The sequence below is a fragment of the Aquila chrysaetos genome, chromosome 3 (assembly GCF_900496995.4).
Source record: "Aquila chrysaetos chrysaetos chromosome 3, bAquChr1.4, whole genome shotgun sequence".
Classification (NCBI taxonomy): domain Eukaryota; kingdom Metazoa; phylum Chordata; class Aves; order Accipitriformes; family Accipitridae; genus Aquila; species Aquila chrysaetos.
In genome coordinates, this window is record NC_044006.1 from 41831382 (window position 1) to 41852579 (window position 21198).

The 21198-nt window shown below is 36.3% G+C and overlaps 1 protein-coding gene across 3 annotated transcripts in view; it reads left to right on the forward strand.

Moving 5' to 3' along the window:
• The window catches only part of SKAP2 (src kinase associated phosphoprotein 2), a 122883-nt gene that overhangs the window by 68924 nt on the left and 32761 nt on the right, over window positions 1–21198 (forward strand). For all 3 annotated transcript variants that reach the window (XM_030008434.1, XM_030008436.1, XM_030008437.1), the window contains 5 exons: window positions 3230–3307; window positions 4044–4127; window positions 12658–12782; window positions 13686–13749; window positions 14114–14218. In XM_030008434.1, the coding sequence (XP_029864294.1) occupies window positions 3230–3307; window positions 4044–4127; window positions 12658–12782; window positions 13686–13749; window positions 14114–14218 (456 nt within the window). The remainder of the gene's footprint in view (window positions 1–3229; window positions 3308–4043; window positions 4128–12657; window positions 12783–13685; window positions 13750–14113; window positions 14219–21198) is intronic.

Sequence of the window (21198 nt, forward strand, 5' to 3'; positions counted from 1 at the left end):
CTGCTTTACTATAATAAAGTGCTGCTTTAGTGATACTTTTTTTTTTTTAGGATATTTGTGCCAAGCCTGATTTATTTCAAATGAATGGGGAAGCAACATTTTGATTGAAAGCAACTGCAAAAAACAACCTGGTATGCAAATTCCAAACTTTCAGTTGGGAGTTCCCACATCTAGGGATTACAGTTTGCTCTAAATCCTGTTTGAGATCTGGGCAAGAGAGTAAAGCAATTTAAAAAAAATGGAAGAAAAGTAGAAAGGTGACACAGTTTAGGAGTCTTCTGTGCTGACTCTAGGCAGTAGCTGTAAGGAAGATATCATTCTCTCTTGTTTCTTCCCCTTATTGTTTTTGTTGCAGTACAGGGGCAAGAGTATATCTGTTTGTGCCTTCTTCCTGCTGCATATGCACAGCACCTGCAGTTAATGAGAATCTGAGAGGAGGTGGTTCTTTCTCTTTCCTTTATACTTTTCACACTACTTATTCTCCCTCCCCTTCCTTCTGGAGGTACAGGGCAATGAAAGAAGGAATTTAACCAGATTTATGCTTTTTCTTTCATGTACAGCTGTATGTGTCTTGGGATATTACAATTGGGTCTGTTTCTCCTGCCCTTCCACTAAAGTTCCATCATATTTTTTGGTTCCCAGGCTTCTCTGACAGAAGGATAATAATATGCACATGATCTGTTTTTGCTTCAGCTACTTACAGATTGTGAGTGGCAGTGGGGCTGACCAGCTGCTGCTGGTTTCATGGAATTACTGCCTTAGCTGCTTTGAGGAACAGAAAAAAAACCTGGCTTCTCTGCAGGTTGAGGGTGGGAGGAGGACTTCTTCCTGCAGTGTCACCAGAACAGTGGAAGACTGCCTTTTTTCATGGAGGTTCTTTTCCTTGCAAGCTTTCAGTGCCCTATGCAAATAAATGTAGTTTCAGAAAATGCCATCATCAAATTCATCTTGACTTCTCTCAGCAGAAGTAGCAAAACTGTGAGTAGAATTTTGATGCTGTGAAGTAGTCGGTTCAGATGAGCTTCTACCTACAGGCAGAATAACATCAAGGAGTCCCCAAAGTATGTGTTCTCTGGGACTAGATGTCCCATTTGATTTGACTGTTCACTAAATTATCACTTGTCAAGCTTCTTCATCAAAACCCAAACTCATACAAACAATAATGTATAAAATTAGATCCAAATAGTTGTTCATTGTGTTGAAATTCTTAAAATAAAAAATTTAAGGGTGAACTGGTTTTGTTTGTTTGTTTAATGAGGTTTTACGTGTTCCACATCTGTGGGGATGCACTGTTCTAAAATGAGTCCTACTGGATGAGGTAAAGCTGTAAGTGTTGCACACTGATGCCTCCCAATGACCAATATAAAGCAGCACACTATGTATATTTGTAAAACACTTCACCTCCCCCACTCATAGTATCATCATTAGATCATCTTTTAAAGTAACTATTAAACTTATCACATACCAGCCAGCGAGTGTCTTTGTGTTAAATCTCATTTAACGCTGTGCAGTGATTGCATATTATCAAGCAAGGGGGGACAACTGCATCATTTTATAATGCATGTACATGGAGCCAATAACTCTTGTTCTTGTGTTTTTAACACAGTAGTAAGAATTCCATAGAAGCTGAAATAATAGCTAGTGTACTCCTAATCTTTAAAAATAATATTAATTAAAAAAATTCAGTGGAAATGTCAATGTATATAAAATTCTATCTACTGCCTTATGGTATCCAACAAAATCTTTTGTTGTCTAAAGAGCCAGTTGTATTAAGGAATGCATTCTCATTTTGACTATTTTCATACTTTAAAAAATAGCATTCTCTGCACGTTCCTATCTCTTTTTCTTGTCTTTTTCCTCTCATAATTGTATTTAAATAAGACCACCATAAACCAACTCATTTGTGGACATTGATTAAAAAAATTCTGTTTTAAGGGACAGCCTAAAAATCCTGGAAGTTGGCATCACCTTCCAGAGACAGTGTTCTTGGTTCAAGGTCAGACAATTGATCTTTAGACCACACTGCATAGTTTAAAGTGGTTTTTTAGCACAGGGCTTGTCTGCTGATATCAGTCCTTTTTTGTATGTTTATATTGGTAGAACTTAATGAGATTACATATATTTTGATGAGTAATTGCTGCCTTGTAAACTTGCCACCTACCTACAGTGACTCTTATGAATATTTGATGATAATAAGTAGTAGGAACTTCACTGTGATGCTCACATGCACTTAAAAAACCAGCAGCACAGGGATAGCTTTTGTTCTGCTTTTTTGCTTGTGGTAAACAGTATGACATTTATATACATGTTAATTATTAGACATATCTAACATATTCCTGTTCTTAATACTAGGAGCTCCATTTAAATCATAATTCTGTTGTTTTAGGAGGGGAAGAATGCTGGATGGAAGACACAGTTTTTAACATCTAGATTTCTATTTTAAGTTGAGGCAGGGTTGAATGGTAGGTCTCGTGCTTCTAGCTATGAATTAGCAGCTGAGAAAAAGGAAAAAATACAGTGGAACATACTCACCATTTTTCAAATGCAGCCATGTTCTACACAATCCAAAATTAGTATCTGTAGATAAACAATTTCATAGATTTCTGTGCAATTTCTTTGGTCTATCCACTATCTATCCAGGATATAGATCCTATAGGCAGTACTTTTGTGTCATATTGCAAATTAGGCAATGTCTGTCAACAGTAGGCATCACCTCTTATCATTTCTTCATCTGATTTCTTTTTTTGTAGATGGTGTTATAGAGGGTCCTCACCTTGTATGTTGTTTCAAGATGTTTCTGTACGAAGCTGGTGTTGAAAACCACATTCCTGGTTTAATTGTGTTGAATTGTGATACTTGGTTTTGTTTGCACATTTGAAAACTTACTGCTTTCATTATCCAACTTGCTTTACAGACCACGTTCAAAGCACAAGCTAATGTTTTTTAAGTTGCCGTAGCTTGTTTAATTACATGTTTTTCCTTCTAAGACTTGTAGGGCCTGCTACACAGTTGTATTTTTCCTAACTAAAGTGGAGAGGACAGCAGCAACAGCTCTGACATCTATAATCAAAGGGGTTTTGTACTTAAAATAATTTGGCATAGCAGTTAATAGAATTATTTTTTCCAGTAGCTCCTGCATATTGAGAGTGTAAAATCTGTAAGTTTATTAATGCTACTATAGCATTTTTCTTGAAAAGCAGTATTTTACAGAATTTATGGTTTTTTTCAGGGAATCAGTTTCCTCCTATTGCAGCTCAGGATCTTCAGTTTGTCCTGAAGGCTGGATACCTGGAAAAACGCAGAAAAGGTAAGTCTAACTATCTTTGCGAAAACTAGTGCATGTTTTATGTCTGGGAAATCTGTGTCACTATTTCATGTTACGCACACAAATAACTTTATAGAGGAGTGATAAATAAAATGGAATAGAAGCTGAAATGTTGAAGCATTATTTTGCAGAAGAAACGCAGCACATAATTGCTCCTGTAGTATTAAAAGAAAATCCTGTTTCTTTATTGACTAAAAAAAATCATGCTGTGAAAGTCCACTGTCAGCCATAATTCAGAGACTTTCAAATATTTTTGAAGAAAACATTAGGAATGTATGTAAAAGTACCATATGTTGACTTCATGTTTCAGTGAGCATTAAGATTTATTTTCCTTCAAGAGGGCAAATATTGATCTCTGCTTTGGTTCAGTCAATATTTACCTTGATTCAATAAATCTTATATTGTCACTTTAATACCCGCTTAATGCTGCAATAACTCTAGGAAATATTTAGGAAGTTGTTCATTATTTCCTTATATTTAATGTTACACATGACTTCTCTCTCTATATGATTTCAAATTCCATTTGTTTTCTTACCACCAATTTTTATTTCTAATTTCCTTCTCAGTGCCACCCATTTCTCTTCTTTATATCCAGATTTTGTTACCTTTCCTTAGCACCTTTCCTGTCTCCTCCTTCCTCTTACCTCACCCTTGAAATGAAGGTATTTGTGTTCAATAATGACATAAAGTGATATAACACAAATTATATTAATTGCAGACCACAGTTTTCTTGGCTTTGAATGGCAGAAGCGTTGGTGTGCTATCAGTAAGACGGTCTTCTATTATTATGGAAGCGACAAAGGTAATTGTAATAATTATGGTAAACTAAAAATGATCTTTTAATGCACAGAAGGATATGAAAGCTTTAGTGGAGTTGGAAACTGCAAATCTAAGGTCATTTTAAGAAAGCAAATGAAACTTTTAAAAGAATCTTTGGTTCTTAAACAGAGCTTTGAATTTTAAAAAAGTGTAAATATTCTTCAGAATCTGTAAGTGATATGCTCATTTTCTGAAGCAGGGAAACTGAGGAAAAAAGATTAAGTTACTTGTAAAGCTACTTTGTGTGCCAGTAACAGGTAGTTATTAGGTTTGATAGTATGCTGGTACTCAATTGATTTACTGGACAGAAAATGTTCTTTCTATCTAAATAGGATTTTAATTTTAAAACATACTCTAGCAATTATACCTTCTGAGTTCTTTAAAGATGGTTCTGTCCAGGAAAATGTTAGTCTAAAAACCGCATGGTGGAGTTCCGTGTTTCTTTCTAAATAGCTTATGTTCTGAAAAAGCTAGAAATGAAGTAATATATTTAACTAAAAGCCAGTCATGGACACTAAAGCTAGCTTCTGAAGGTGAATTCTAACTTTTAATGGCCAGTTTAGAAAGAATATGGCATAAATTTTGGGATATTACTTTGAATTTTTAAAATTGATAGTAAAATAAAACATCCTTTAAATTGTGTGCCAAGTGTATTTGATGTTTAAGGGTAAAACAAATGATACAGAAATATATCTGAGTAAACTTTTAAAGTGCAATTATGGTTTTTTGGTTTTTTTTTTTTTTTCCCCCTCAAAAAATACTTATTCCTGGGCAAACTTTCAATTGAAGCTTTTTTTCTTCTGCTTATGTTTGTGTGACACTACTTGAGATTAGTGCAGGTAGTTATTTTGTGTTGTTTTATTCAAAGACTAATTTAATTTGGTCCAGTTTGTTTCATTCCTCAATATGCTGACTCATTTAAACACATCCTCTCTTTAAAAACAAAAGAAATAAAGTAAGGGTCTATTTTTAAGTCCAGTTTTCATCTTGCTACAGTTTCCCATCATATTCTCTGTTTCCAGAGTTTTGTTAGTATAGCTGCAAAATATTCCCTTTTCTTCTTTGCTCTTTCCTTGGGATTTACAGATTGATCAAGCTTCAAAAACATAAACATCTTTATTCAAAAATTTTGAGGAGGTATGGCATAACACTGATTTGTCAGTAATGATTTATTTCTTTCTCTGGAAAATTGTCTTGTGCTGTTTGTTTATATATAGTTATACATTACCTAGTATGTAAAAAATGGCAAGTTTTTTTGGTCAGAATGTATTGCTAGTTCTTAAAGATTGTTCTGTGTTTTTAAATCTTCATCTTTTCATTTGCTAGTTTTGGAAAAAAAAAGGAAAAAGCTTGGGTTTTTTTGGTTTTTTTTTTTTTCCTTGTGTCTGTGCTAATGACTAGTTATGCTTTCTAGCATATGGTCTTTGGATTAAGGAAAACTGCCCACCTGCCCTCTTTCCATCCTTTTTTCTTTTTCCTTTTGCAACAACCTGACTATCAAGGCTGTGTTGTAACTTCTAATACCTATGCTGAAAGTTAAGATACATGTTCCCTAGCACTTGGCAGGTTGGTATCGTGTTAGGAAGTGACTGTGATACACTGTGGGATCTCTTTCCTTTATGGATCTATAGACAGATGCTTTGGCTTATGCATTTACAGCTTTCGTAGGCTGCGGATTGTTTGGGGAAGATCCTCCTAACCATAACCTAATGATGTGGGAGGGGTGTATTCCATGGAGGCACATAGTCCATGGGAATTGCATAGGCGTGGCTGGACTCCAAACAGTAGCTGATTGAAGAAGCAAACAAATCACATGCATGAACTTCTGCCCTACCTCCACATGACTGCTGCTGGTGGTGCAGAAAAACTAGTCCAGCATGGTGGAATCGTTTTGTCTTGCAGACCTGGGATGAGCAACAGTCACTCCAGAACTTGCCTTTGAAGAAGAAAGCTTTTTTCTAGACTGGTCAGAAGTACTTTCTTCAGCGCTCTGATGCCATGGTACATAAAGGTGCCTGTTCCAGTGCAGAAGCGTATTGCCATCATTGTGCAGAAACTGGATACCAGTGGCTGCTGTAGTTCCATGGCAAACTAGTTTGCTGTTGAAACTGAGCTTTCGTCTTGATGGTTGTGAACGTATGTGCTGCTGTTTATCATGCTGTTTAGCTGCAGATTGTCAGCATGGATGAGGTGTGCGATGAGACAGTCCTGAGGAAATCTGGCATTTAGTCACTGGAGGAACCTGAAACTGTTTTCCTTCCCACTATTACAGCCTGCAGTGGTACCTGCCATAGTATGCTGTCATATTGGGGCCCTTCTTCTTTTGCTGTCACTCTTGATGCTGTACCAGATAACTTGGACCATGTAGAAAATCAATGTGTATTCTTACTGGCTCTAGAACAGTGATGAAGTGTGCATTTGGGTGGCTTCATGCAAATTGCTGCCACCTCCTGAATCATTGGGATGGCATCTGTCTAAGCGATGCTGGTCTGCCCTAGCCTGTGCAGTGACTGCAGATGTTTTGTATCAGCTGGGCCCTGGTTTCTGACAGGTTCCAGGGCTGATTCACACAATAGGGAAACTCCCCCTCCTCAATATGAACCTGGTTTGAAGAGAGACAGGGATTCCATACGTGCTCAGTCCTGCTGTCTGCGTCACTTTTAATGGGTAATGGAGTGCTAGTGCCTGTGTGTTGTGGGACATAATGCAGAGAGGCAGCAGGGATTTCTAGGTCCTTCTTGGCTTGTTTTGCATTGTGAATGTTTTTAAAACCAGACACAGAGGCAGATAATCCGTGAAGGATATTTTATGTCTGGTGCAGTGAGTATTTTGTTGGCCAAGGTTTGATTTTCATGCAAATCATCTAAATTTTTTTTTCCCTGACCAATGGTATGTGGAGGAGATGGAGGAACAAGGCTTGAAGGTTTGACCTAATTACATGTCAGAAATAGGTATTGCAGGAAGCACATGTATATTTGCGCTTGTGCTGCAATATCTGTTGCCAGCATGTGGCCCACAACATTGCAGAGAAGCGTGTTCAAATGTCAGAGCTGGCTTGGATTTTCAGAAGCTTATCTGGTCCTCCTTATCATAGTCTTTCCTTCCATAAACCTTTTATAGTCTTTCTCTTTTCTTTGCTTCCATGTAGTTGCATCCTGAGTTGGGTACCCTGTTTGCATATCATTTTTCTATATGATCTTTGGCAGTTCCTGTGTACTTAGGCACCTAGGTGGTATGGCTAACCTTTCAGACCTCAAAGTGCATGTGAAGAAGGAAAGTTAATTTGTTGCTTTATAAATGAATGAATTAATGGCTTCATTACTTCTTCCTCACTAGGCCACAATGTTATAAGCCCTTCTGTCACAGCAAACTGGAGAGATCAGCTAAATGTTTAGCAAGACAGTAATTGATAACATCATGGTAATTTTTTCCTCTGTTAATGGGCACTAAAAATTTATTTTCATTTTTATAACTTGAAAATGGTATCTGCCTGCCTGCCAGTAATGTTGAAGAGGGGGATAATTCAGAGGCTTTTAGAAAAGTCTGAGGTTTTGGGGGTTTTGGTTTTTTTGTTTGGGTTTTTTTTAATTTTTTTTTTTTATTATGTTTAACATGGACATGAAAATTTTGGATTTCTCTGACTTGTAAGATAGTGATGGCCAGGCCAATGGATGGAGTACTTCTCTTTCTGCAAAAGAGGGTTTTTGTTTTATTTTGTATTTTGTTTTTTTGAGGAACTTAGTGACTGAACAATATTAAGGGAGAGCGAAGGCTAGTTAGAGTTGCATTTGCAAATCTGTCCTAGTGACTCGCCTAACCAGGCTACTGGAATTTCTGTCACATGCTAAGCTTGCAGATTGCTCCTTCTAGGAGTAAGGAAAGATATACAAACCCAATGGAAAGCTGCTGAAGTATCGTTTTGCTTTTAGTTATAGACCTCCTTCTCTTAGTCCTCCCTCTCTGAACAACCACATAGGAAAGGCAAAAATCCTTGTTTAATTTAGACTTTACTTTTGACAGAATCCATAATTGAAATCTGCAGGAATTGTGAATGTTCAATAGGGCTTTGTTGTAGCAGGGTGATGGCAATCAAAGGCATCTATCTAACGAGTACTGAATCTTCTGCTATGAGAATGTTAAATTCAGACCTCAAGAGGCACACTTGCCATTAATAGTGCTTGATTTGAAAAATAACTATTGAGTATAAGCAAACTGAATATAAACAAACTAGTGCCCTAAATAGTGTGTTTCAATCATTGTCTCAATTTCTTCATTTTTTAAATTTAAATTTCTCAGAGGGCTAGATTAAAGGAAAGAAAAAAAAATAGTCAATTGCATTTCAGATCTGCTATCTAAAAGGGATGAACTCCTACCCATGCATTTGGAAAGAACTGTTCCAAAAGCTGGGAAAAGGAATTACCATTTTGGAGATACTGACACTTACTATTTTTAGAAAGCAGACATCCTGCATATAGAAAAGTATGTGAAACTACATTTAGCATGAAGCCATGTAAACCGTAAGATCTTACAGGCTCCTAATTTCAAGATGAAGAGAGTTAAATTATAGATTCTAATAGTATCTATAAATACTTTATCACTCTCTGAAATCTTTCTGTTTGCCTTTGTTCTTTATGCCTTTCGCTGTAACTTCTTTCCTTTCTACTATCTGAGTCCTCTCTGTTCTTCAGAATGCACTAATTCTTTTTACATGTGATAATAATATGGGCATATCGCCTTAGGCCTCAAATTTACAACCCAATCATTTCAAGACCCCATTGAAGGTTTACCCTTCTTTGTTTTAAAAGTTCCCATGGACTCAGTTATGCAAGGTTACTTCAAAATCCTTTTTCTCTGCTTCCCTCGAGACTCTTTTTTTCCCAATATAATATTGGCCCTGTTTCCGTTGTTAACAACATTTCATTATTTTTAGAATGAATGAAGTTTCTATGTAAGAAAAATATTTAAAGTGGCTCTCTAATTTCATTCAGATCGGTATTTTCTCTATTTTAAATATAGCCCCCAAATTTACTTCTCTCAAATATCTATGTACTAGTTTTGACTTTTTTTTTTTTAATACTTAGTGCCTGACTCTCCACTTTGTTATACTAGCTTTTTACAATTCTAAATTCCTGATGCAAAATGATCTACACAGACCCAGATTTATTTTTCTGTTGTGTGCCTGATATGGGGAGAAGGAAAGATGAGGAGGAGATGAGAGCAAAGAACAGCTTATTCTGAAATGAGATTTGACTTAATTGTGGAACAGCTTATGCTTGATGATGTTCATGATCCTTTTTGTTTTTACAAGACTGATAGTATTATACTTTTTGCAATTCTGTTCTATGTTGTTCTGGGACAACTTAAGGGTTTCCTGTTGTTGAATTGCAAAGCCCTATCTTGAGAAATTAAGAGGCAGCAGGAATGTTATTGTTCTTCAGAGAAGTGTGTTCCATCCACATGTCTCTCCCTAGTTTGTCCTAAATATCCTGTTGTATTCCTGCCTAGACAAAACTCTGGTTCTGATTTGAGGGTTCAAAATGAAAGTGAAATATCAGTAATGTAAATGTGCTTCCTTGAAGCTACTTTTAAGGCTCCTACCATAAAAAACAACTATATCTAATTTTAAGTCTCCAAGTAAAATCTTTTAAGTCTTCAAAGTTTTTAAACATCAGAAACTGTTTTAACTCTCCCTAAAGCACAGTCTCCAGAAAATACTTTTGATATAAATATAACTCTGAATGTAAAGTTCACAGAAGTCACTGTGACACTAACTTCACACAGCAGCTTTAAACTGAAAGCCCAAGTCTGTCTGCACACCTGTTTAGCTGCAAGCCTTTGCTGATAAATGAAGTTGAGATGATTGTCGAGTCTGATGATCACAAGATGGCCCTGCCTTCAAGCCTGCACCTGACTACTGTGCCTGGCCAAACAGCTACCATGGGTCATGGTTTGCTCTGTGGTGATCAGGTGATGGGGTTGGTCTCCAGTCCTACCTGGAAAGGTGTATCCTGCAAGAGCAACTGGGATTTGTAGACCTCCATTGCTTGTCACCATCAGAGCATGCAACTGAGCTATAACTGACCTGTGTCCTGCCATTCTGTATTTGTGGAGCCATTTCTCGGGACATACTAGGTCTTATCTCTGGCTTGCTGCCACAGGGAGTGTGGATGCATACTGAGAGTCTTTCTCTCAACTTTAATGGGTTCTGGGTCAGGGCTGTGAAGTGTCTCATTGTCTTAAAATTTCCTCATGGCCAACATTTTAAGCATATGCGTAATGCTACACTGGACTTTAATCAGAGGTACTTTACTGCACAGGCAATTAGAAGCGAAAGTAGCAATGCTATGACTAGCCTATTGCTATAAAGGCCAGTGAAAGAATTTAACAGCAAAGGATATATATTTTTTTGGTGGTGCATACAGGTAATTTTCATTAGCACTGGAATGGTGTGTTCAGAGAAATGACAGACAGTATAAACAGTAAACCAATCAAATACCATATGGATACCATGCACCATGTTCCTCTTCCAGTGCAAAGTACAGCATCTTTGTGTTTTAACTGTAATGCTCTTTGCAAGAATGAGTACCAGTACGGAGATCATCTGAGATTAGCTCTGTATAACTGTATTACAATAAAAGGGATCATCCATGTCACAGAGAAGCAGTCTCAGAAATAATCTAAGAGACTAAATTTGAATACTTGCCTCACTTTTATCTTGACAAAATGTTTTTACCTTTTGAACCTGGTGTTTGTTTATTCTGTCTGTGTGCTCCTATCTTCTTGGGTTTTGATAAACCTCAAGCATGGGAGAGTGAGAAACAATATGTTTTGCTTCATCTTCTCCCTGAGGTCACAAGTGAGGGAACAATAAAATTTCTAGGCAGAAATGAATTTCATTAAAAGGGGACCTAGTTAACCTATTGCAAGTTATTGTTTTTAATATCTGCGGTGGTGTGATTCCATGAATTTTACATCTGTGTGCTGTTTGATATAGGGGTGGAGGATTGAGCAAATATAAAATATTAGTCCTGTATCATTAGTACTTAATGTACTTAAGACAAAATAAAACTTACTGTAGGGGAAGGGACTAGAAGAGAAAATAGAACAGTGCCCTGGATTTTCTCATATAGTTGTGTTATTTAGTATTTACTTGCCCTGGGTGAGAGTTCATAAAAATGTGGAAGGACAAAGAATTTGTGTCTATGTGCATGTAAGATTACTAGCAAGATTATTTTTATGGTGACTGTCCTTATGTCCACTGATGTTCATGTTGCTGTGTTAGTCAATTTTTGCCCTCTCAGGAGTGGAAAAAAGATTTGTTTTCCTATTAGATTTCCAGAAAGGTGACAAAATTATGTTGAAAATTGTAGTTTTTCCTGTTTTATCTACTGTAGAAGTTTTCTCCTTTTCATGGCAAACATAAGCAATGGATGCTTGATTTGCACGTAAGCTCTGTTCAGCAATACTTAAAGTAGTTTTGCTGTTGTGCCTGATGCTTATTGTTAATTAATGCTTTTCTCTACTGTGGAAAAAACCCACACTTAATGGCATTTTCTTTCATTTGCAACTGCACTTTGTTCTTTGTTTGCTTGAGCAAAATGTGACTGATGATGCTTATCTTCACTTGAATGCTGCACTGTGATCTACAGAAATTGCAAAACTGAATTACTTTTACTGGTTTGTTTTGTTTTTAATATTCACCATAACATGCCAGAGCACATAAAATCACGTGTAGGGTTTGGTCTGAAGAGCTCAGAAGGAGCGCACTGGTGCCACTTGCCCAACATGCAGTATATTTAAACTCAGGCCCGTTGTAAGTGATACTTTTATAAACCAGAACCTTTGAAAAGTAAAATTGTCTTTAAAACAACCACATGGCTCTACATAATAAACTGTGGTAGGGCTCAGTACTTTTATTAGCTAATTAAACATTTGCTGTGTTGAGAGAAATGCTTTTGGAACACACACCTGAATTTATAACAAAATTCATTCTGTATTTCTGCCGTGTGGGAAGGAGGCACATCTGGGAGTGGGTGGGAGAATGTGAAAAGAAGCTTTTCCAATTGCTTAAAAAGGAGTTTGAAGTTTATTTTTTGAGTGAAGTGGTTAGTTTAGGAGGGAGCTCAGCAAGCTCTGAGCTAGACAGGTTTTCCCATTGGTTTACTGAACCTGAAAGAGACACTGATTTATAGGAAACGTGTCTTGCAAGTTCCAGTTCTTGGCTTTCCCTAGATACAAGTGTCATAACATGCACTTCTTACTAAATAAGACCACCATCTGCAAACATCCCCCTGTGGAATTCCTTAGTACAGAAAAATGTACTTTTGTCTACATCTTCCTTTAAAATAAAGCTTTATCTCCAGAAGCATCGCTTAATCATTTTGCTAAAACCCTCCCTGTTCTTTGTAAAATTCATGGAATAGAAAACAAAATCTGAATAAATGATAACCTGCTGAGCCACTTACGTTCACTGTTGTAAATGAAACTCTAACTTTGTTTTTTATCTCCAACAGACAAACAGCAGAAAGGTGAATTTGCCTTAGAGGGCTACACCATCAGAATGAATAATAGCCTTCGGAAGGATGCAAAGAAAGATTGCTGTTTTGAAATCTCCGCTCCTGATAAGCGCATTTATCAGGTTGGACTTCTTTATGTTGACTTGAAATTAAATTGATAAAGCCGTTACAATTCCAGTTACTGAATTAACATTTCAGTAAAACAACTTTCACTGACATCTTAATGAAAAGAGGAAACCCTTGCTTGCTTGTATTGTATATTCATATATTAGGAAAAAAATCTGATTTAAAATATGTATGTATGTCTTCAAATATTATCTTTTTGGACAAGAGCAAGGAAATCTATCATCTTTATCTATTGGTCATTTCAATGTTAGCATTTTAATATCTATTGTGTAGTATGTCTGTGTGATTTCTTGGATGAATTAAACAGTAAAAAAAGTTAAAATATGTATCAGTGTTAAATACATATTGTATTGGTCGTGGCTTTGCAAGGAAAATCTACGTAAAGGCACATATCAGCTGTGCAATTCAGAGATCTATCAGCTAGACATCAATATGGAATGTAAGTTTAATAAGTTTTAAATATCTGAGATTGCAGTTGAAAGCCAGTTAATTAAGCTGTCAGGTAGTGTGTTGGAGTCTGACAAGAACATTTTTAAGAAAACTGTACCCAGCAGTCTAAAGAAATTCATGGGTGTCTTCTAATTGTCAAGGGCAAATTTTGTTCATCAGTTCTGGCTTTGACATTGATGAAGAGAAGCAGCTTTTTTCTGCACAGCTGCCAGCTGCTGATCAGAGTTTCAAATCCATCATCCTCTCCTTCAATTACGTAAATTTGTCAAAATTAGCTGTACATTATAAGAAGCATCCTTGCAAGAAAAGTACCAGAAGACATGAAAAGAATTACTAATGGTTTCTTGAGGAAGTGATGAGAATGCTATAGTCTCTCTTTTTTATTGCTAATGAAATTGTAGTTGTGTTTTTGTCATTACTACTAGTAGTTATTAATAAATGTTTAATAGTTTACAGCTGCCACTCCCAAAGAAGCTGAGGAATGGGTACAGCAAGTCAAATTTGTAATTCAAGGTAAGCCAGCCAGTAGAGCAGTAGCCTTTATTGCCAATACTGCTTAGTGATGGTAGTTCTGTCCATTAACATATCTGTTGTGTTTTTACGTGTAGTATTCCCACTTGTCCAAGTTTTGAATAGCAAGTCCCAGTTTTCAATCGTGTTGTAGCTTTTATATGACTTTTTTCCTTTTGCAAGATTCTTGCTTTTCTTAAAGAATACTATTTAGCTTGAAAGCTCGCCCTTATGAACATTATAAGAAAATAAGCAGAATATACTGTAAGCACCAGGTCACAGAAGAATTGTGTTTTCATTTTGCGTAAATTTCTGCTTAGGCATTTTTTTCTAGTAAATGTTAACTTTTTAAACTGCTGTTACATAGATATGGAATCTAATACTATTCCTGAGGAGGAAGAAGAGGAGTATGATGATGTTGGACAAGTGAGCAGTGAACCAATAGATGATAGCATTTATGAAGAAGTTAAAGGTATTGTTGAAATTTTTTACTTTGTGACTTGTGATCATTTTGTCTTCTCTAATAGTAGTTTGATAACTCTGAGTGGCTGAAGGTGAGTAAAGTAACCCGATGAATAAGATACTTTCAGATTTCAAGTTTTGTTATGACATTGAAAAAAGAATGTGTCTTCAGCCATGTCTGAGTGAGAACAGTTCAGTTTTCTTTAGCAGGGGCATCAAAATAGTGCAAAATGTGTAAAAGTAGTCTCGGGGGACTTTTGGCTCATTAACATTCTCTGGTATGGAATTTTTTTTTAATTAAAAAATTGACTTGCCATTCAGCTTTTTCCACCAACTTGCCCATCATTTTTTTCTTTATTCATTTTTCTGTTAAGCAAAAGTTTGCTATCAGTCCATATGTTATCAGCTGCTGCCTAATACGTGATATTATAATCCTGCAAGAAAGCAATGTGTTGGTTTGAAAGGGCTCTGGAGATGAACTGTAAATGAAGTAACATGAATATTGATGTTGTTTTGTTTCATATCTTCCAGCATGACTATGATTATACAGAAACTTTTTACTGTGGACTTTCTGATGTGGTCAAATGATTATGCCTCTAGATGTCCAAGTGTATCTATCAGATGGCAAAACAAAAGAAAAAGAGCTCGGAAAAAGTTCTTGGAGTTGATTGTAGACATTCAAGTATTAGGAGAAAGGTGGCTGTTCTTGATTATATTTTAAGAAGCTATGAAAAAAATAAATTTTTCAGTTACCATTAGTTAACAAATGATATTTTAAAGTGATATGACAGTTAAATAATCACTTTGTATAAAATAGTGTTCTGCACCCTTCGCTGTTTGGGGCAGTGCAATTATCAGCAATAACTTGAGAGGAAACATTAGTCGTTTCATGTGATGCTGACTAACTTTCTGTATCTTTTAGGTTGAATATTCTGACCATTGGAGAAAAGAACATTTTATAGTATGCCTTGGTTTTCATTTTAAGGTCATTTCAATGAACCAAAGGAGCAGAGAACGAGTGACTGGTGAAAATGATTATCATAAAATTGTAAAATTGCAGCAGCACTGAGTTCTTTAAGAGCTGGGTTTTTTTGGTTCCATTTCTTTGAATTGTACCTAGACAACTATTTCAGCACAGAATACAATTTGTGCTGAAATGGGGTGCAGTGTGGCATGCTGAAAAACTCCTCTGCAGTGAATATAAAAACTACATTACAGGGCTTAATCTTCTAGCTAGAGGATACCACCAAACCTTATTGCAGTGCTTTTTGGATGCTCAGGCTCTTACAGAAGGTGATCTTGTGTGCTTGTGCTTTTCTTAAAGAAGCTCTAGATGTATCCTGGGATAAATTACTCTTTTCTGAACTTCACTTATCTTACCTGTTTATTTGAATCTGCAACAGTAAGTAGATCTGGAGCAGTAACACATAAAATATTGGTAGAAGGCCAATAGTTAATATATGCTTTGAGTTCTTTGCTTTAAGCTCTGTCTTCAGAGAATTGCTGCCTTGGTATGATTCTGCAAGATTTTAGAGTATTTTCACTTACATCCCACTTTTATGTCAGTTTTCAGGAACTGTTGTCTCCTAATGTGGCTAATAAATCTGAAATGTAACAGAACAGCTGTCACAAAGAAAGGATAGCTCTTCTGTTATTCAAGAAGTCTAGTTTCAGTTTTTAGTGAAATGAATTTCTTTCTGCATGATCTTGGAGTGGTGCTTCATTTTCATGTTATCAAGTAGGTATTATCTTTCTTTATCTCATGCTTCTTCATCTTGTCTATTTGAATGGTACACTTTTTAGGAAGGACCATTTTACCTTGTACAGTGGAGCTCTTAATTTTGGCTGTGATGTGTTGGCATAACTAAGTAGAAATAAAGCATAAGTTTGCAATAGATTTTAGGTAATTAAAGCATCTTTTTCTCTTCCATAAATGTGCTTTAATAGTCATTTGCTTAAATGGAGTTAAAAACTTACGGCTCTGATGCCTTAGAGGAGTCCTTCTCTTCTTAATCCATACCATATTGAAGAGTATTAGGTGAAATGCTAGTTAACAAACGTCACAGGAGTAGGACTTATTTGGTTCTTGTATAGCTGTTCATCTAAACTTGGTAAAAGAGCGTACTCCACTTTGGTCTCATGTGCCTTAATTAGGCCTGACTAGTTGCATTTAATTCCAGTTGGCTGTCCTTTCTATTTTCCCAGGTAAGTGAACCACTTGTTCTTCCTTTCATGGTCAAAGGGTGGAGCATCATTATCCCTGCTGTTACCTGACTTAATAATACAGAACACATAAGGAATTCTGAATGCCTTTTAAGAGAACAGAAAAAAAGAATTATTTGTACAGCCACAAAACTATGTAAGCTCTCGAATGCAGAAGGCAAATATGCTAGATCCCTGTGAAGAGGGAGAAGAAATTAATCTTCACTTTGTTTTTATCCTCAAAGCATCTTCATGTTAGAGGCTTCTGATCCTCTGTTTCTGCAGACCCACGAGCTTTATAAATACTGAATTTCAAGTACACAGCTCATTGTACCTTGTTATCATTTATTTGGCTATAATTTTCTATTTCTCAAGTAAGTAAAATTTTGCATTTCAGGGGTTCTCCAGTGTTGTTTATATCAACATTTCAGAAGCAAATTAAGCTAGTTCATGATGCAGTCCATTTGGTAATATTGGGTTTGGTATTTGAATAAAGAGTGTTTGGATTAAAAAGAGGATATGGAAATTTTTGCACAATTTTGAAAATCAGGAATTTTTGAGAACTGTTGCAGTAATCAGGACTGACTGATGATGTATTCTCTAGCTATATCATTGCTTAGTTTTTTGGGGTTTTTTTTGGTTTTTTTTTTTTTCCCCCACTTGTGGCAGGAGACAGTGTAGATCAATTTTCCAGACAGCAGCTGGATAGCTTCAAACCAGTATCCAGAATCATAACAGTCTATTAACCTATTAAAAGCATAGATTTCAGAGGCATTCAATTTGTACTGTCTGCTGGCAGGATGAGTGGGGTTGATAGTTGGGGGGGGTACAAAGAGAGTTGGGAAAATTAATCTTTTGATCTGTTAAGTTACTTTCTTCTTTAATAGCACATACAAATTCATGTTTACCATAGAAGCATCATTTTCCTGGTTCTTGGTATTAGTCAGTGTTTTACTGTGGTTATTCAGGTAGAGTCAAAAACATCAGAACTGCCAAAGATTTCCCAACTTGTAAAACCTTCCTTGCAAGATTCTTCAGGAAAAGAAAGCTTTGTACTGTCTTCAACAAACTAAGCTTTTGTCTTTTTGTTTTTTAATAAAAACACAGAGGAAGACTTCATTAAGCAAAATTAAAAATATTGTCAATAAAGGCTGATTTTTGCTAATTAGCTATTTGTTTTCTACTTTACTACACTCTATATAATTTTGCAGTCCACAGCTGGATAATATAAGCTGTAACATAAAATAACTTCTAAAACTGTAGTATTAAATAACTGTGTGGTGTGTAGAGCTACCTAGATGCATAGAGTTTCTAGCTTAGTGGTGTTTTAAACAATGGAGTTGTGCTTGTCAGAAGAGAGAACATTTGCCTGGTTTAAAGATGATGTCATCTGTTACAGCCCTTGAAGACTGAATTTTTTTATTAACTCGGGCTTTCAGTGACATAATTTTTAAGGGCCTTCAGTATTGTCTTCTGTGGTTTCACATCTGTATGGAGCACGTATCCAGAATTGCAATGCTAACTACTGCCTGCCACCTTGATCCTTTCTACAACCTCAACTAGGTTTGTGTACTCTCTACAACACTCTTGCACAATAGGAGAAAAAAGGTGTAAATCTAAGCTAACATACTTACCTTAATTTTCAGTCTTGTGTTGTCTTTTTTCTTCTGTTCTCTTTCTGCTCACAAACTTGCATTATAGCAATAGTTTCTGTGGTGTACAGTATAGTCTCCAGTAAAATGATTCTAAAGATAAGGTTCGAGTCTTACTTTGGTGGTGCTTAGTTGGTGCATGGAGATAAAAAGCTGCCCTTACAGAATAGGTAAGGTTAGAAATTCTAAAGCAATGTGATGTGACACAAGGCTGGTAAGGTTAGAAATTCTAAAGCAATGTGATGTGACACAAGGCTGGCATTGTTGGCTTTGTGCCATCTCTTCTCAGCCTGTCCATAACACAGAGAACTTTTGGGTGAGAGAGGGGTAAGGACAGTGAAATTCAGTGCTGTGGTGATTCTAGTCAGGGGAACTGCTGTGGAGAAGTAACGCAGCCAATAGAACTCGCATTAGTTCTTAGTTTGCTATAAATTAAATTTGAGGGTTGATTCAATCTCTGATTGGGCCAAGGATCATGGGAATGGAAAGCTTGCTTTTGGTTTTTGATTCCCTCTATCAGTCCTCTGCCAAACAGTTTGGTCAAGCCCAGCTATCTGGCCAATAATTCTGTTTTGCAGTGTAGCTGGAAGCTTAGCTAGGCAAACTCTGTAACTAAGGCAAAGCTCAGGAGAAGGTAAGAAATGTCTTAAGTTGTATGTAATAGGAAGTGTGTTATGCAAAGAAACACTTTTTAATTTTGTTTGCTTACTTTAAACAAAGTCTCTGATATAGTTTCAGAATTATATTGATATTGTTTCAGAACTTATTTCTGACATTGAGTATGAAGGTAGGGAATGATCATCCTGTCTCTATTTTATGGTTGTCTCTTTAAGCAGCTTTGTTGCTTTAATTTTTTTCTAACAGTTAACCTCTGCAGTTAAGCAGGGTAACTTAATACCATCCTCATCCTCTCTTGTTGCTGGATTGCTGGAGCTTTGAAGCAGCAAATTGGTTTTATGATGTTGTACCCTTTTCATGAGCATGGAGGTTTGGGGGAAAAAAATGTGATCTCTGATTTACCTCTTCTTGGGAAGAAGGAAGTAATGATTATGTAGTGGAGTTTGAGTGTAAGCTTGATCTGTCACTCATGAACACCAACTCATAGCAAATATTTGTGTTCTCAAAATGTAGTGTCAGTTGTATTGACTTTTTGGCACTAGAAGTGAAGATTTCACAGCACTGTGTTAATGAAAATGCCTTTTCAGGAGACCTTTGCTTATTTTAGAGTTTTCAATATATCACAGTCAGGGTCTGTGGGTCCAACATAGCATTTGGTGTCAAGCAATCCCAGTTGTGGATTACAGCTGTATAATCAGTTCCTAAAACCAGTAAGCTATAATGAAGAAACTGTTAATTGGTCATTGTAAACCAGAGCAGTAGGTTTAAGTGAGCAGAGACACAGGTGATTATGGAATCTGAGATGTTACCTGTGATCATTGGTGTTAAGTCAGTATATCACATATCCTGGTATACTGTCCAAATTGCTCCCAGCATTTGTTGTTTGCCTCAAGTAGTTAGGGAATTCTTTACTTCTTGTCCTCAGAAGTTGTATGTAATACTGATGTTCTATCAATTTTTTATTTTTAATTTTTCCACAGAAAGAATTATAAGTACTTTTAATTAGTAAATGAAGTGATTTCAAAGTATAAAGTACAAGTAGGGTCTGGAATATTTGGAGCTGAAAAGACCAGATGTACGATCAGCATTTTTGAGGACAGTATTAAAGATGAGTTTCCAAAGTAATTACTGGAAGTGTTTTGAATCATTTCCATTAAAACATCTTTCAGATTCAAGAACACAGCAAGGGATTTTTTTTCCTTTTAAAGCAGTGAGGATAGGTCATTCTTCAAAACGATTTTTTCAAAGATTGCATCTCAGTGTTGTGAAAAATCTTGATTTCTTAACTTGTTTAGCCATTACGGTATTTTTATATATCGAGTATTTTTGCCCATAATATCTTGCTGATAGGTGGAGTACCAAAATAAGGAGAAGGGGCTGCTACAGGGCTTACTCAGTTCACTGTAAATCAAAAGTAATTAAAATAATACAAGAGCAGTGAAAAGCAGATGTAAACTACCTTTTGGTGCCGGGGAATGGTAAAGCTTTTTTTTGTGTCCAAGATGTGTGGTTTTTTTGTCTTGATCACTGGGATTTGGGGTCTACTAAGTGTCTTTGATTATGTGCCAAACATGAAAATCATTGAAAAACAATCTCTTTCAACTGTATAGTGCCAAATCCCAACTGCTATGATGAAATAGAGCTATGTCTGAATTCTCTGTTACTCTGGGTTTTGAGGCAGTATGCTTATGGGATTTATATATACCTTGGAGTGTCTTTCAGCTAGTACTAAATGCTCAGGAGACATGAATTACGAATCCAGACAACTTTTTGTATTTAAAGACATTGCATCCAGAAGGCGGTTAGGAACTTGATACCTGGATGACAGCTTTTGTTTGCCACAAGAGATTCAGCTTTATCTTCAATTAATGTAATCCTACATCTAAAGAGGGAACCTTTTCTTTCTATTGATGTTAGGTGTCAGTGATGGAAGAGGAGGTAAGACAATCCCTTGTAGCTGAAAAGAATGAGATGTCCATTGAGTGGGAAGTGGCAAGTTTTTGGAAGGAAAAATAAGGTTCACAGGCTTTTCTGTGTTTCTTGTAAGGTAAATATAAAGTGGTGGTCTGTGAACAACAGGTGGCCCATAGCTGTCAGGAAGCCTACTGTCCATGATGCAATTCAACCCCTGCTCCCCTGTCACACACACATTCACAAACGTGCAAGTGAGGAGGCCAATAAAAATGGAATAATAATTGAGTATTCATATTTAGTCTGATTGGCATGTGAGGGGTATATTCACTGTTTGGACTTGGGGTGGGATTGTCTACTGAGAAATACTCTTAGAAAAGAATATTCTTTATTTAGTAATATACTTCAGCTGCAGAAAATTTGGTCAGCAGTGAGATTCAAAGAAGTTAATTACAATATCTACAGTAAATGGAAAATGTGTGCTATTAAGTTTAGGTATTTATTCTCCTCTCTTTGAACTGAATGCAAGACTTCATAGTTTTCAGATGTTTCAGACTTCATAGGTTTCAGAGTTTACAAGTGGAGAAAATAGAAGCGACCTTCCTGA